General features: G+C 37.2%; 1 protein-coding gene across 8 annotated transcripts in view; it reads right to left on the bottom strand.

Annotated features, from left to right (window-relative positions):
• The window catches only part of OPHN1 (oligophrenin 1), a 600,363-nt gene that overhangs the window by 71,870 nt on the left and 510,087 nt on the right, over positions 1-18,406 (bottom strand). For all 8 annotated transcript variants that reach the window (XR_014136815.1, XM_081793552.1, XM_081793555.1 and 5 more), the window contains one exon: positions 5,107-5,254. Coding sequence is in view for 7 of the 8 variants with exons in the window: in XM_081793552.1 (XP_081649678.1) it covers positions 5,107-5,254 (148 nt within the window). In the remaining variant the exon portion in view is untranslated. The remainder of the gene's footprint in view (positions 1-5,106; positions 5,255-18,406) is intronic.

Here is an 18,406-nt window from a genome sequence, read left to right as displayed (position 1 = left end):
AGGAAATCAATGGCATCAACATTGGCAAAATGAAGTAAAGCTTTCACTTTTTGCAGATGACATGATATTATACATGGAACCCGAAAAACTCCACCAAAAATCTGCTAGAACTGATACATGAATTCAACAAAGTCTCAGGATACAAAATCAATGTACAGAAATCAGTTGCATTTTTATACACTAATAATGAAGCAACAGAAAGACAAATAAAGAAACTGACCCATTCACAATTGCACCAAGAATCATACAATATCTAGGAATAAACCTAACCAAGATGTAAAAGATCTGTATGCTGAAAACTATAGAAAGCTTATGAAGGAAACTGAAGAAGATATAAAAAATGGAAAAATATATTCCATGCTCATGGATTGGAAGAGTAAATATTGTTAAAATGTCAATACTACCCAAAGCTATCTACACATTCAATGCAATCCCAATCAAAATTGCACCAGCATTCTTCTCAAAGCTAGAACAAGCAATCCTAATATTTGTATGGAACCACAAAAGACCCCGAATAGCCAAAGTAATTTTGTAGAAGAAGACCAAAGCAGGAAGCATCACAATCCCAGACTTTAGCCTCTACTCCAAAGCTGTAATCATGAAGACAACATGGTATTGGCACAAAAACAGAAACATATACCAATGGAATAGAATAGGGACTCTAGAATTGGACCGACAAAAGTCTGGCCAACTTATCTTTGACAAAGCAGGAAAGAACATCCAATGGAAAAGAGACAGTCTCTTTAACAAATGGTGCTGGGAGAACTGGACAGCAACATGAAGAAGGATGAAACTAGACCCCTTTTTTACACCACTCACAAAACTAAACCTAACATTGATAAAGACCTGATTGTGAGACAGTAAACCATCGAAACCCTAGAGGAGAAAGCAGGAAAAAACCTCTCTGACCTCAGCCGCAGCAATTTCTTACTTGACACATCCCCAAAGGCAAGGGAATTAAAAGCAAAAATGAACTATTAGGACCTCATGAAGATAAAAAGCTTCTGCACTGGAAAGAAAACAATCAACAAAACTAAAAGGCATCCAACAGAATGGGAAAAGATATTTGCAATTGATATATTGGACAAAGGGCTGGTATCCAAAATCTATCAAGAACTCATCAAACTCCACACCAAAAAACAAATAATCCAGTGAAGAAATGGGCAGAAGACATGAATAGACACTTCTCTAAAGAAGACATCCAGATGGCCAACAGGTACATGAAAAGATGCTCAAGGTCGCGCCTCATCAGGGAAATACAAATCAAAACCACACTGAAATACCACCTCACGCCAGTCAGAGTGGCTCAAATGAACAAATCAGGAAACTATAGATGCTGGCGAGGATGTGGAGAAATGGGAACCCTCTTGCACTGTTGGTGGGAATGCAAACTGGTGCAGCCTCTCTGGAAAACAGTGCAGGGGTTCCTAAAGAAATTAAAAATAGATCTACCCTATGACCCAGTAATAGCACTGCTAGTAATTTACCCAAGGGATACAGGAGTACTGATGCATAGGGGCATTTGTACCCCAATGTTTATAGCAGCACTCTCAACAATAGCCAAATTATGGAAAGAGCCTAAATGTTCATCAACGGATGAATGGATACAGAAATTGTGGTTTATATACACAATGGAATACTAGGCAGCAATGAGAAAGAATGAAATATGGCCTTTTGTAGCAACGTGGATGGAACTGGAGAGTGTGATGCTAAGTGAAATAAGCCATACAGAGAAAAACAGATACCATATGGTTTCACTCTTATGTGGATCCTGAGAAACTTAACAGAAGACCATGGAGGAGGGGAAGGGAAAAAAAAGTTTAGAGAGGGAGGGAGCCAAAACATAAGAGACTCTTAAAAACTGAGAACAAACTGAGGGTTGATGGGGGGTAGGAGGGAGGGGAAAGTGGGTGATGGGCATTGAGTAGGGCACCTGTTGGAATGAGCACTGGGTGTTGTATGGAAACCAATTTGACAATAAATTTCATATTAAAAAACAACAACAACAAACCAAAATCTCTGCACTTGACTACAGTTCAACTTCTTCTCCCTCTACATTTTATGTTATTGATGTCATACTTTATATCTTTTTAAATTTTGTATTTAGTAAAAATTACTAGAGCTCTATTCATTTTTAATACTTCTGTATTTTAACTTTTGTACTAGAGTTAAAAATGATATACACGTTAAGGAAAATGTCAGAGAAAGACAAATACCATATGACTTCACTCGTGTGGAATTTAAGAAACAAAACAAGCAAAGGGAAAAAATTTAGAGACAGACAAATCAAGAAACATACTCTTAATTATAGAGAACAAACTGATGTTTACCAGAAGGGAATGGGGGATGGGTTAAATAGGTGATGGGGGTTAGGGATTGCACTTGTCACGATGAGCATGGAGTGATGTATGGAAGTATGGAATTACTATACTGTACATCAGAAACTAACATAACGCTGTATGTTAGCTAACTGGAAATAAAATAAAAACTTAAAAAGTGATTTACCCATCAGTATTATAGTATTAGAGTATTCTCAATCTGACTATATCTTCACTAATGAGTTTTATACTTTCATGTTTTCTTCTTGTTAGTGTTCACTTGTCTCAACTTGAATAATCTTTTTTTTAGCATTTCTTATAAATTAGGTCTAGTGGTGATGAACTCCCTTAACTTTTGTTTTTTTCTGGAAAAGTTTTCTCTCTCCTTCATTTCTGAAGGATTGTTTTGTCTGGTATATTATTCTTGGTTGGCAGGTTTTTAAAACTTCCTTTCAGTACTTTAAATATATCATCCCACTGTCTCCTGGCCTGCAAAGTTTGTGCTGAACAATTGCTCATATTATTATGGGAGTTTGTTTTTTATTTACTTATTTTTATTTCTATTTTTTTTTTCTTAGAGAGAGGGAGAGAGACAGAGAGAGAGAGCAGGGGAGGGGTAGAGGGAGTGGGAGAGAGAATCTCAAGCGGACTCAACACTCAGTGCAGAGCCCAACATTGGGCTCAATCTCACGACTGTGAGATCATGACCTTAGCTAAAATGAAGAATCAGACACTTAACTGACTAAGCCACCCAGGCGCCCATGGGAGTTTCTTTATATGTGATGACTCATTTTTCTCTTGCAGTGTTCAAAGTTCTCTGTCTTGGAATTTTGAGAATTTTATTATAATCTGTCTTGGTGAAAAATATGCTTAATCTATTTGGGTTTATTTGGGCTTTGATGATCTGGATGTTCATGTCCCTCTCTTATTTACAAAGTTTCTCTCATTATTTCTTTAAATAAGCTTTCTCTACACTTCTTTCTTTGCTCCTTCCAGGACTCCCATGATACATATATTCGTTTGTTAGACAATGTTCTATAAGTCTCAAGTTTTTTTTCACTTTTTTTCAATTATTTTTCTTTTTGTTCCTTGACTGGGTAATTTCAAGCGACCCATATTTGAGCTCGATGATCCTTTCTTCTTCTTAGTGATAAAGCACTCTATTCAGTGCACTCATTTTTCAGCTCCAGGTTTTCCGTTTGTTTTTTTTCCCCTACAGTTTCTATCACTTTCTTGAACTTCTTGTGTATTGTTTTCTTGACTTATTTATTTAGTGGTCAATCTGCATTGTCTTTTAGTTCACTAGGCATCTTACAGACAATTATTTGGAATTCTTTGTCTGACAGTTAATAGATCTCTACTTCTTTTGGGTGAGTTTCTGATGCTTTATTTTGCTCCTTTATTGGTGTCATTTCCCCTGGATATTCCTGATTCTTGTGTCTTGTGGTCTTGTGTTGGTGGTTGTCTATTTGAAGACATAGGCACATCTCCCTGTCATTACAGATGATTGGAAAGGAAAACCCTTTAGAGTCAGAGCAAACAGAGATTTTGGGTGGCCCAGCTGATGGGCTACACAGGTGGGATCAGTGCTGGAGTCCTTGGGTAGGCTGGTCTGGTGCCTGGATCAGTTGGCCAAACTTTCAGCCTGGATCTTCAGGGGCAAGCTTGCAGTCTGGGACCAGGGGGCTGGTCTGGCACTGGGGCAGACCTGTAGTGTGGATCTACAGGAGGCCTGCCTGGAGGCTGGGTCTGTGGTTGCATTCTGTAGGGTAGGGCTGCAGGGGCCAGGCTGGGGCCACAGGGACATCCTGGTGCTGTGTTAGTCCTGAAGCTTGGGGTTGCAAGTAATAGCTGGGGCAGGACTAGAGCCTAGGTCTGTGGGCGCCACCCTGGAGATGGATCAATGGAAGATGGGTAATTGGGTTCACTGGGGTGGGTCTGCTGCTGGGGTTGTGAAGTCAGGTGTTCACTTTATTCTCCTTCACCCATGCAGAGGATGGCTATCTCTCTCTGTACTGTGCTGTGTGCGCTTGGGAGAGGGGTGATATGTCTAATATTAAAATGTCCTCCCTACCCTCTGCAATGCACTATTTCTTATTTCTGTGCTCCCCTCAGGTGTTGTAATCTCTCAGCTGGATTGTATAGTTCTTATGAAGGGATTTTCATGCATGAAAGTTTGCTCAAATTAATTTCACCATGGGGAAACAGCAAAGAAAACTCCTATTCAGTCAACTTGCTGAGATCACTCCTCCATGGAAACTAAACTTGAATTTAAAATCTGAGAGTATTCATGGGTGCTTGGCTAGTTTAGTCGGTTAAGCGTCCGACTTCAGTTTAGGTCCTGATCTCAACATTTATGAGTTCAAGCCCCGCATCACGTTCTCTACTGTCAGCGCAGAGCCTGCTTCAGTTCTGTCTTCCTTTTTCACTGCCCCTTGCCCACTCTCTCTCTCTCAAAAATAAAAATAAAACATTTTTTAAAAAATGTCAGAACATTCAGAACACACATTGTTTACCCATTTCAATGCACTGAGGTACATATCTTAGAACATTTTGGATCTTCCACTGTCCTCCTTAGGGATCATGGTATCTGGCTTTACATGTTCATCTCTGTCCTATCCACTAACGATTTCTCAGTGGCACAAATTTTGCAAACCTTGCTTTGCCTGGCTCAGGTACTAGAAAAAGTCTATATTTATATTGAGAAATATGGCTCCACTTCTGCTCTTCGATATACTTTTTGTGTCTAATCACTATTAAGAAGCTAAGGGTGTACCTCAGTACCGACCTTCACTTTCATCCACAGAAGAAGTATAAAAAACTGTTCTTTCTCGCAACAAGCGCTTTGAAATTGTGATTGGTTTGTGCCTTCTTGCTGTCACTCGAGGTGGAGGCACTGGAGGTGTAGCACTTTCTTCAGGTGGACCTGAATAGATCTGTAAAAGGAGAACATTTTCAGGAAACAATTAGAAAGACTGAATTTTTGTCTCCCTAATGCTAACTAGCAATTGATGCTCACTAGCATTACATCTAGAGTCCGCCATAGCAATTCTAATATGACTAAAGGAATTGGGGGGGGGGGGGGATTTTTAAGAATCACTCTAGCTACCAGCAAGTGTTTAGAGGCCTTCCTTCCTGTTTACCACATAGGACCTAGCACTTTACAATGTGGAGGAAACAATGCAGACAAGAACTGCAATATCAGTCCTGGATCTTTCACTTACTTCCTGAAAAACCGTAGGCAAATTACATCCAATCTCTAAGCTTTAGATTCCTTATCTGTAACATGGGAAGACCACCTACCTCACAGTGTGACAAAAATAAGGTGAAAAGGGCAGTCAAGGTACATTGTATGGGTAGGGGTAGGTTGTGGAGGGTTACTAAATGCACCAAATATTTCGGAAAGGATACCAAATAAACTGGTTAAAGTGTTTGCTTCAAGACAGGAATAATGAATGGCTGAGGAAAGGATGGAGGAAACCTATTTCTCACTCCTATATCATTTTGATCTTTTAAAATTTCATACCATGTATGCACTACTTGTTCAAAAAGGAAAGGGGAAAACCAAAATGTCTTATATGATATAAAAAGTGCTGAACAAAAGAAGAGAAGCTATGATTACATTTTTATATAGTGTCTCATATGTATTTGAGAATCTTTCTTGTCTCTGAGTTGACTGAGCTTTTGGCCAGAGTGGACCCACTTTGGGAGGACACACGTGTGGTGAGGGAAGAAGGGGACCATTGAATAATGCAATAATGAAATCAACCCCAATGATTAGTGCAAAGAGAAATGTCAGAGCCCGACATTTCATCAGGCTGCATAGTCACAGAAATTAAATGATTGGGAACACAAACGCTGTGTAAAAGCTGGACAATGATAGAAAGCAGTGCAAGCACAATCAAAGGCACTACATGTCTCAACATTTCATGACATAGGAAAGAGAGAATATGGCATAGTAGCAAGCAGAGGAGTTTTGAGGCCATACAGTTTCACAATGATTAGTAATAATATTTTAAATAGCTACAATTTTGTGAGCATAGGTTTAGGTACTGTAGAGTTTCTTAAGAATATTCTTTGCTAGACCTATCCACAGAAACTTGGCAGGCCAGAAAGGAGTGGCAGGATATACTCAATGTGCTGAATCAGAAAAATATGCAGTCAAGAATTCTTCATCCAGCAAGGCTGTCATTCAAAATAGAAGGAGAGATTAAAAGTTTCCCAGACGAACAAAAATTAAAGGAGTTCATGACCATTAAACAAGCCCTGGAAGAAATTTTCAGGGGGACTCTCTGAGGGGGAAAAGATGAAAATAAATAAATAAATACCAAAAGCAACAAAAACTAGAAAGGACCAGAGAACAACACCAGAAATTCCAACTCTGCAAGCAATATAATGGAAATGAATCCATATCTTTCAGTACGCACTCTAAATGTCAATGGTCCAATCAAAAGACATAGGGTAACAGGATGGATAAGAAAACAAGATCCATCTGTATGTTGTTTATAAGAGACCCACTTTAGCCCTAAAGGCACCTTCAGATTGAAAATAAGGGGATGGAGAACCATCCATCATGCTAATGGTCAACAAAAGAAAGCCAGAGTAGCCATACTTATAACAATATAGACTTTAAAATAAAGACTGCATCAAGAGATGCATAAGGGCATTACATCATAATCAAGGGCTCTATCCACCAAGAAGACCTAGCAATTGTAAACATTTATGCTCCAAATGTGGTAGCACCCAAATATATAAATCACTTAATCACAAACATAAAGAAACTTATTGATAATAATGCCATAATAGTAGGGGGACGTCAACATCCCACTTACAGCAATGGATGGATCATCTAATCAGAAAATCAACAAGGAAAAAATGGCTTTGAATGACACACTGGACCAGATGGGCTTAACAGATATATTCAGAACATTTTATCCTAAAGCAGTGGAATATACATTCTTCTACAGTGCAATGGAACGTTTTCCAGAATAGACCAAATACTGGGACACAAAGCAGCCCTCAACAAGTACAAAAAGATCGAGATCATACTATGCATGTTTTCAGACCACAATGCTATGAAACTCGAAATCAACCACAAGAAAAAATTTGGAAAGGCGACAAATATTTGAAGACTAAAGAACATCCTACTAAAGAATGAATGGGCTAACAAAGGAGTTAAAGAGGAAAGGAAAAGTACATGGAAGCCAGTGAAAATGATAACACCAGAGCCCAAAACCTCTAGGACACAGCAAAGGCAGTCATAAGAGGGAAGTATATAGCACTCCAGGCCTTCCTAAAGAAGGAAGAAAGATCTCCGGTACACAACCTAACCTTACACCTTAAAGAGCTGGAAAAAGAACAGCAAATAACACCCAAAACCAGCAGAAGACAGGAAATAATAAAGATTAGAGCAGAAATTAATGCTATTGAAACAAACAAAAAAAAAAAACAGTAGAACATATCAATGAAATGAGAAGCTGGTTCTTTGAAAGAATTAACAAAATTGATAAACCACTAGCCAGTTTTATCAAAAAGAAAAAGGAAAGGACCCAAATAAATAAAATGAGGAAGGAAAGAGGAGAGATAACAACCAACACAACAGAAATAAAAATGATAATAAGAGAATATTATGAGCATTGATACACCAATAAAATGGTCAATCTGGAAGAAATGGACAAATTCCTAGAAACATATAAACTACAAAAACTGAAACAGGAAGAAATAGAAGATTTGAATAGATCCATAACCTGTAAAAAAATAGAATTAGTAACAAAAATCTCCCAAAAAACATGAATCCAGGGCCATATGGCTTTCCAGGGGAATTGTACCAAACATTTAAGGAAGAGTGAATACCTATTCTCTTGAAGCTTTTCCAAAAAGTAGAAATGGAAGGAAAACTGCTAAACTCTTTCTATGAAGCCAGCATTACCTTGATGCCCAAACCAGACAAAGACCCCACTAAAAAGGAGAACTATAGATCAATTTCCCTGACGAACATGGATCCAAAAATCCTCAACAAGATAATAGCCAACTGGAACCAACAATACATTAAAAAATTATTCACCACGACCAAGTGGGATTTATACCTGGGATGCAGTGCTGCTTCAATACCTGCAAAACAATCAATGTGATTCATCACATCAATAAAAGAAAGGACAAGAACCATATGATCCTCTCAATAGATGGAGAGAAAGCATTTGACAAAATACAGCATCATTTCTTGATAAAATCCCTCAAGAATGTAGGAATATAAGGATCATACTTCAAGATCATAAAAGCCATATATGAAAGACCCACCGCTAATATCATCCTCAATGGGGAAAAGGTGAGAGCTATTCCCCAAAGGTCAGGAACAAGACAAGGATGTCCACTCTCACCACTGTTATTCAACATAGTATTGTGGAAGTCTTAGTCTCAGCCATCAGATAACACAAAGGAATAAAAGACATCCAAATTGGCCAGGAGGTGGTCAAACTTACACTCTTTGCAGATGACATGATACCCTACATGAAAAATCCAAAAGATTCCACCAAAAAACTGCTAGAACTGATTCATGAATCGGCAAAGTTGCAGGATATAAAGTGAATGCACAGTGATCAGTTGCATTCCTATACACCAACAATGAAGCAATAGAATGTGAAATCAAGGAATCGATCCCACTTACAATTACACTGAAAACCATAAAATACCTAGGAATAAATCTAACCAAAGAGGTGAAAAACCAATGTGCTGAAAACTATAGAAAGTTTATGAAAGAAATTGAAGAAGACACAAAAAAATGAAAAAGTATTCCATGCTCAAGATTGGAAGAACAAATAATGTTAAAATGTCAATACTACCCAAAGCATTCTACATATTCAATGCAATCCCTATCAAAATAACACCAATATTCTTCACAGAGCTACAAAAAACAATCCTAAAATTTGTATGGAACCGGAAAAGACCCAGGATAGCCAAATCAATCTTGAAAAAAACCAAAGCAGGAGGCATCAGACTTCAAGCTATTTTACAAAGCTATAATCATCAAGACAGTATGGCACTGGTACAAAAGCAGACACTCAGATCAATGGAACAGTATAGAGAACCCAGAAATGGACCCACAAGCATATGGCCAACTAATCTTTGACAAAGCAGGAAAGAATATCCCATGGAATAAAGACAGTCTCTTCAGCAAATGGTGCTGGGAAAACTGGACGGTGACATGCAGAAACATGAACCTGGACCACTTTCTTACACCATACACAAAAATAAACTCAAAATGCATGAAAGACCTAAATGTAAGACAGGAAGCCATGAAACTTCTTGAGCAGAAAGCATGCAAAAACCTCTTTGATCTTGGCCGCAGCAACTTCTTACTCAACACGTCTCCAGAGGCAAGGGAAACAAAAGCAAAAATGAACTATTGGGACCTCATCAAAATAAAAACTTCTGCACAGTGAAGGAAACAATCAGCAAAACTAAAAGGCAACTGACAGAATGGGAGAAGATATTTGCACATGACACATCAGATAAATTGTTAGTATCCAAAATCTATAAAGAACTTATCAAACTCAACACCCAAAAAACAAATAATCCAGTGAAGAAATGGGCAAAAGACATGAATAGACACTTCTCCAAAGAAGACATCCAGATGGCTGACAGACACATGAAAAAATGCTCAACATCACTCATCATCAGGAAAATACAAATCAAAACCACAATGAGATACCACTTCACATCTGTCAGAATGGCTAACGTTAACAACGCAGGCAACAATGTTAATGTTGGTGATGGATACGGAGAAAGAGGATCTCTTTTGCACTGATGGTGGGAATGCAAACTGGTGCATCCACTCTGGAAAACAGTGTGGAGGTTCCTCAAAAAATTGAAAATAGAACTACCCTACGACCTAGCAATTGCACTACTAGGAATTTATCCAAGTGATACAGGTGTGCTGTTTAGAAGGGACACTTGCACCCCAATGTTTATAGCAGCACTATCAACAATAGCCAAAGTATGGAAAGAGCCCAAATGTCCACCGATGGACGAGTGGATAAAGATGTGGTATGTTTGTATGTTTGTATGTGTACACACATGCATACATACATACATACATACATACGACACAGTGTTACTTGGCATTTAAAAAGAATGAAATCTTGCCATTTGCATCTACGTGGATGGAACTGGATGGTATTATGCTAAGCAAAATTAGTCAATCAGGGAAAGACAAATATCATATGACAGTACTCATATGAGGACTTTAAGATACAGAACAGATGAACACAAGGGAACGGAAGCAAAAATAATATAAAAACAGGGAGGGGGACAAAACATAAGAGACTCTTAAATATGGAGAACAAACAGAGGGTTCCTGGAGGAGTTGTGGGAAGGGGTATGGGTTGAATGGGTAAGGGGCATAAAGGAATCTGCTCCTGAAATCACTGTTGCTAACTATTTTGCATGTAAATTAAAAATAAATAAAAATTAAAAGAAAAGAATATTCCTTGCTATTTATTACACACCAGGGTCTTTGCACTGAGTGTTTAATCTACCTGGTGTGTTCTTCCTCCAGATATCCGTATAGCTTGCTCTCTTGAATTCAGTAGGTTATGATAAAATATATTCCTCTCAGTGAGTCCCTCTATGTGAATGTATCTAAAATTTTGACACACCTCCCTGTATGCAGTGCCTCCTATCCCCCTTCATTGTTTAAGTTTTTTTCTCCCTAGCATTACTTATTACTTTCTATCAAGATAAATTGTAGTTATTTATTTTTTGTTGTCTGCTGCTGTAATCTATTGTAAGCTATTTGGAAGTATATTATCATGTTCATTGCTATATCTCCAGCAACTAGAACATTGAGTGAAATTGCTGACTGACTGAAATTCAAACACTGACTGAAATTCAAAAGAAAAACCCATTTAAAACAGTGATATAAAAGGCCAGACTGTCCTCTGAAAAGACATAACAGCTACTTCCATTTCCAGCCAAAATAGGACAAGAGGTATTAGGTTTACATCCTCAGCCAGGAATAATTTAAAAACTAGAAAAAATACATGTAACAATGTTATGTGCCTTTTTCAAGGCATTAGAAATCTGGCAATGAAAGTCAGTGATCCGTGAGAGACAGTAAAAAGAAAAGACAGTGATCCATGAGAGAGAGTAAAAAAAAAAAAATGATCCCCATATTTCCAGCTTACAGCCTGGAGAAAGTCTGAAAGTCATAATATATGGAGGGAAACTCGGGGGGTGGGCATCAGTCTGCTTAAGTTGAGGACAGTGGGTTGCAGGTATGGAGAGAAGAAGAAAGTGAATTTTTCAGGCAAAATATCAGAGAGGAGGTAGCTGCACAAAGAGCTCTAGAGAGCTGCAGGGATCTTCTTTAAGACTTTAGCTGAGTACTAGTCAATACTTATGTGTGAGGCAAGAACCACAGAATTGAATTAGAAGGACTAATTACCTAAGATCACACAGTGCCTTCAAGAGTTCCTGTTCTCACCACTCACACTGGAAAATCAAATAATTAAGTGCTGTGGTTGGTGAGCACTGCAGATGTGGAGCATGCAGGGAGGTAACCAACTCCAGCAGCACAAAGGCTGGGTGGCAGCTTGGGTGCCATTTTTCTTTTGTCTTAAAGTAGGTGTTAATCAACATAAAATTCCCTCTTAGAACTGCTTTTGCTGCATCTCATAAGTTTTGATACAGTTTTTTCACTGTAATTTGTTTCAAGATATGTTTTAATTTCCCTTTTGATGTCTTCCTTTGACCCCTTGGTTGTTCAGGAATGTGTTTGTTTAATTACCACATATTTGTGAATTTCCAATTTTCCTCGTGTTATTGATTCCTACTTTCATATAATTCTAGTCAGAAAGGATACTTGATATAATTTCAGTTTTCATACATTTGTTAAGGATTGTTTTGTGACCTAGTATATCATCTATGCTTTGAGAAAGCTCCATATGTATTTGAGAAGGTGTGTTCTGTTGCTGTTGGATGCAATGTTCTATAAACGTCTGTTAGGTTCATTTGGTCTAAGGTATAGTTCAAGTCCAATATTTATTTATTAATTTTCTGTCTGGATGATCTATATGCATTGTTAAATGTGGCGTATTAAAAGTTCCCTACTATTTTTTTTTCTATTTCTCCCTTCAGATCTCTTAGTATTTACTTAATATATTTCAGTGCTCTAATGTTGGGTGCATAATATTGATAATGGTTATATCCTCTTGGATACTAGACCACCCTATTATTATATAATGATCTTCTCTGTCTCTTGTTACAGTCTTTGGCTTAGAGTTAACCTTGTCTCATATAAGTATAGCTATCCTTGCTCGCTTTTAGTTTCCATTTGCATGGTATCATCTTTTTCCATCCCTTCACTTTGAGGTTATGTGTTCCCTTAAAGCTGAAGGGAGTCCCTTTTAGGCAGCGTATTGCTGGGTCTTATTTTTAATCCATTCAGCACTCTATGCTTTTTGATTGAAAATTTTAATCCATCTACATACTTGTTGATAGGTAAAGATTTACTAATTATCTCTTTATAATTGTTTTCTGGCTCATGTGTAATTCTGCTATTCCTTTCTTCTTCTCTTGCTATCTTTGAGTGAACTGATCATTTTCTGTACGGGTATGTTTTGATACCTTGCACTTTATCCTTTGTGTATCTACTTTAGGTTTTTGTTTTGTGGTTACCACGAAGCTTCCATAAACAAAAATATCAATGTAACAATCTCTTTTAAGCTGATAACAACTTATCTTTGATCACATACAAAACCTCTACAATTTTACATCTCCCTATATTTTGTTTTTGATGTCACAATTTACCTCTCTTTATATTGTGTACCTATTAATAAATTATTGTAGCTGAAATTATTTTAACACTTGTGTCCTTTAACTTTTGTATTAGAGTTACATGGTTAACACACCACCATATTACAGAATCCAAACATACCTAATTTGAGTATATACTTACCATTACCAGTAGATTTTATATTTTAATATATTTTTATATTACTAGTGTCCTTTCATTTCAGCTTGAGGAATTCCTTTCAGTATTTACTGTAAAGTAGATCTAGAGTTGATAAACTCCCTTAGCTTTTGTTTTTTGTTTTTGTTTTTTTTTTTTTGTAAAGTTTTTATCCTTCATTTCTGAAAGATGACTTTTAAGGTAACATATTCTTAGTTGGTATTTTACTCCTTCAGCATTTTGCAACATCAACCAAGTCTCTCTTCGTCTGAAAGGTATCTGTGGGAAATCTGTCCATAGCCTTATAGGTTCCCTTTAGATGTGAATATTTTCTTCTCTTTTTCCTTTTTTAATTTTTTTAACATTTATTTATTTCTGAGAGACAGAGAGAGGCAGAGCATGAGCAGAGGACAGAGAGAGAGAGACACAGAATCTGAAGCAGGCTCCGGGCTCTGGGCTGTTTGTTAGCACAGAGCCCAACGCGGGGCACGAACCCACGAACTGCGAGACCACGACCTGAGCCGAAGTCGGACGTTCAACCAACTGAGCCACCCAGGTGCCCCTTTCTTCTCTTTTTCTTACTGCTTTGAAAATTCTTTTTTGTCTTTAATTTTAGACAGTGTCTTGGAGAAGATTGCATCAGGTTGAAATTTTGAAGTGCTTATTAGCTTCATTAAATCTCTCCCCAGATTTGAGAAGTTCTCAGCCATTATTTCTTTTTTTTTTAATTTTAATTCCAGTATAGTTAGCATACAGTGTTATATTAGTTTCAGGTATAAAATATAGTGATTCAACAATTCCATACATCACCCAATGTTCATCATGACAAGTGCCCTCCTTAACTGCCATCACATATCTCACCCATCCCCCACCTACCCCCCTCTAGTAATCATCAGTTTGTTCTCTATTGTTAAGAGTCTGGAGGTGCCTGGGTGGCTCAGTTGGTTAAGCCTCCAACTTCAGCTCGAGTCATGATCACACGGTTCGTGGGTGTCAGCCCCACGTCGGGCTTTGTGCTGACAGATTGGAGCCTGTAGCCTGTTTCAGATTCTGTGTCTTGCTCTCTCTCTGCCCCTCCTCCACTCATGCTCTCTTTCAAAAATACATAACACACTTTTTTTAAAAAAAAAGAGTTTGCTGCTTGATTTCTCTCTTTTCCTTTGCTCATTTGTTTCTTAAATTCCACATATGAATTAAATCATGTATTTTTCTAACTAACTTATTTTTTTGTCTTTTCAAATTTTTATTCAAATTCTAGTTAGTTAACAGTGCAATATTGGTTTCAGGAGAATTTTGTGATTCATTACTTACATACAACACCAATGCTCATCATAACACGTGTCCTCCTAAAACCTGTCACCTATCTAGCAAATCTCCCACCCACCTCCCTCCAACAACCCTCACTTTGTTCTCCATCATTAAAAGTCTCTTATGGTTTGTTGCCCTCTCTCTTTTTCTTTCTTTCTCACTCCCTTATGTTTATCTGTTTTGTTTCTTAAATTCCACATATGAGTGAAATCATATGGCATTTGTCTTCCTCTGATTTATTTCACTTAGCATAATACATTCTAGCTCCATCCACATTGTTGCAAATGGCAAGATTTTATTCTTTTTGATGGCTGAGTAATATTTCTGTGTGTGTGTGTGTGTGTGTGTGTGTGTGTGTGTGTGTGTGTGTATGCACCACATCTTCTTTATCCATTCATCAGTCGATGGATATTTGAGCTCTTTCTATAGTTTGGTTATTATTGATAATGCTGCTATAAACATTGGGGTGTGTGCACATCTCCGAATCTGTATTTTTGTATCTTTGAATAAATGCCTAGTAGTGCAATGGCTGGATTGTAGGGTAGTTCTATTTTTAACCTTTTGAGGAAACTCCATACTGTTCTCCAGAGTGGCTGTATCAATTTGTATTCTTAGCAACAGTGAAAGAGGGTTCCCCTTTCTCCGCATGCCCGCCAACACCTGTTGTTTCTTGTGTTATTAATTTTAGCTATTCTGAAAAGTATGAGGTGATAGCTCATTGTGGTTTTGTTTTGTATTTATCTGGTGAGGAGTGATGATCTGATGTTGACCATATTTTCATATGTCTGTTAGACATCTGGATGTCTTCTTTGGAAAAGTATCTGTTCATGCCTTCTGACCATTTCTTAACAGTTTATTTGTATTGGGGGATTTGGATTTAATAAGCTCTTTACAGATTTTGTATACTAACCCTTTATCAGACAGGTCATTTGCAAATATCTTCTCCCATTCCATACACTGCCTTTTAGTTTTGTTGTTTGTTTCCTTCACTGTGCAAAAGTTTTTATCTTGATGAAGTCCCAAAAGTCCATTTTTGCTTTCATTTCCCTGACCTCTAGAGATGTGTCTAGTAAGAATTTGCTATGGCCAAGGTCACAGAGGTTGCTGCCTGTGCTCTCCTCTAAGATTTTTCTGAGAGAGAGAGAGAGAGCGAGAGAGAGAGAGCAAGCAAGCACACACAAGCAGGGGGAGAGGAAGAGGGAGAGAGAAGATCCCCAGAAGGCTTCCGTTTTGTTAGTTTGTATGTTTCTAGGAATTTATCCATTTCTTCCAGATTGCCCACTTTGTCAGCATATAATTTTTCATAATATTCTCTTATGATTATTTGTATTTCTGTGGTGTGGCTGTGATCTTTCTTATTTCATATGTTATTTTATATTTTTGGGCCTTTATCTTTTCTTTTTGATAAATATGGCTAGGGGTTTATCAATTTTAGTAATTCTTTCAAAGAACCAACCCTTAGTTTTGTTGATCTGTTATATTGAGTATTTTTTTTGTTTCTATATAATTTATTTTTTCTCTGATCTTTATTATTTCCTTTCTTATGCTGGATTTAAGCTTTATTTGGTGTTTCTTTTCTAGCTCCTTTAGGTGTAATCTGAGGTTGTGTATTTGAGACTTTTCATGCTTTTGAGGTAGGCCTGCATTGCTATATAGTTCCCTTTTAGGACTGCCTTTGCTGCATCCCAAAGGTTTTGGACTGTTATATTTTCACTTTCAATTCCTTCCATGTACTGTTAAAATTTCTTCTTTAATTTCCTGGTTCACCCATTCACTTTTTAGTAGGATGTTCTGTAACTTCCACATGTGTGTGGTCTTTTCAATTTTTTTCCTCATGATTGACTTCAAGTTTCATAGGGTTGTGGTCTGGAAATTTGCATGCTATGATTTCAGTCTTTGTACTTGTTGAAGGCTGATTTGTGATCCAATATGGGATCTATTCTGGAGAATGTTCCATGTGCATGTGAAATGAATGTGCATTTTGTTTCTTTAGGATGGAATGTTCTGAATATATATTAAGGCATCCAGTCCAGTGTGCCATTCAAAGCCATTGTTTCCTTGTTGATTTTCTGTTTAGATGATCTGTCCATTGTTGTAAATGGGGTGTTAAAGTCCCTTACTATTTTTGTATTATTATCAAAGAGTTTCTTTATGTTTGTGATTAATTGATTTATACATTTGGGTGCTTTCAAGTTGGGGGCATAAACATTACAATTGTTAGATCTTCTGGTTGGATAGATGCCTTAATTATGATATAATGCCCTTCTCCATCTATTGTTAGTCTTTGTTTTAAAATCTAGCTTGTCTGATATAAGTATGGCTACTTCAGCTTTCTTTTGACCATCATTAGCATGATAGATAGTTCTCCATCCCCTCACTTTCAATCTGCAGGTATCTTTAAGTCTAAAATGAGTCTCTTGTAGGAAGCATATAGATGGGACTTGTTTTTTTTTAATCCATTCTGATACTCTATGTCTTTTTATAGGAGCATTTAGCCCATTTATATTCAAAGTGAGTATTGAAAAGTTATAAATTTAGTGCCATTGTGTTACCTGTAAAGCTGGTGTTTCTGGTGATGTTCTCTGTTATTTTCTAGTCTTTGTTGCTTTTGGTCTTTCTTTCCCCAAAGAGTCTCCTTTAAAAGTTCTTGCAGAGCTGGTTTAGTGGTCACAAACTCCTTTAGTTTTTGTTTGTCTTGGAAACTCTTTCTCTCTCTCCTTCCATTCTGAATGACAGCCTTGCTGGATAAAATATTCTTGACCATATATTTTTCCATTTCAGCATGTTGAATGTATCCTGCCATTTCCTTCTAGCCTGCCAAGTTTCTGTGGACTGGTCTGTGAGCCTGTTCTGTCTTCCCTTGTAGGTTAAGGACTTTTTTTCCTTTGTTGCTTTCAGGATTCTTTCTTTATCTGTGTATTTTGTTAATTTGACTATGTTATGTCCAGGTGATGGGTGGCTTTTGTTGAATTTAATGTGAGTTCTCTTTGGTTCTTGTACTTCTATGTTTGTGTCCTTCCCCAGCTTGGGGAAGTTTTTAGCTAAAATTTTCTCAAATAAACCTTCTGCCCCCTTGTCTCTCTCTTAATCTTCTGGGACTCCTATGATATAAAGATTATTATGTTTTAAGAAGTCACTGAGTTCCCTGAGTCTACTTTCATAATTCAGTACCATTCTTTCCCTCTTCTTTTCAGCATCATTATTTTACATAATCTTATCTTCTATATCAGTGATTTGTTCCTCTGCTTCATTCATCCTCATTATGACATCCATTCAGGTTTACATCTTGGGTACCACATTTTTAATTTCAGCCTGACTAGATCTTAGTTCTTTTCTCTCTGAAGTATTGGATTCTCTAGTGTCTTCTATGCTTTTTTTCAAGCCTAGCTAGTATCCTTATAATTGTTTTAAATTCTAGTTCAGACATCTTACTTATATCCGTATTGATTAAATCCCTGGCCATTACTTCTATTTCCTGTTTTTCCCTTTGAGGTGAATGTCTCTCTCTTGTCATTTTGTCCAGAAAAAAAAAATGCTATATCCTAGGTGTGTTTAGTCTGCTTATGAAAAGATGCTAGATCTAAAAAAAGTTTAAGTAAAAATTATATGTAAATAAAACAAAAATTAAAAATTACAAAAAGAAACAGAAAAAATAAAATAGTAAAAAAAAAATAAAACTAAAAATATAAATGAAGTTAGATCCTATTTCCCCTAGGGCTAAAGCTTTTCAGCACTCTGTTATCAGTAGACTTGGTGTGTGGGAGTGGTTTGTGCTAGTCATCTGGGGGAAGGGCCTGTTACACTGATTCTCAGGCAAACTTGCCTTCTTAGA

This window comes from Panthera onca, chromosome X, assembly GCF_046562875.1.
Source record: "Panthera onca isolate mPanOnc1 chromosome X, mPanOnc1 haplotype 2, whole genome shotgun sequence".
Taxonomy (NCBI): domain Eukaryota; kingdom Metazoa; phylum Chordata; class Mammalia; order Carnivora; family Felidae; genus Panthera; species Panthera onca.
Note: the sequence above shows the minus strand (reverse complement) of the source record. Positions and strands in the feature narration are given on the sequence as shown.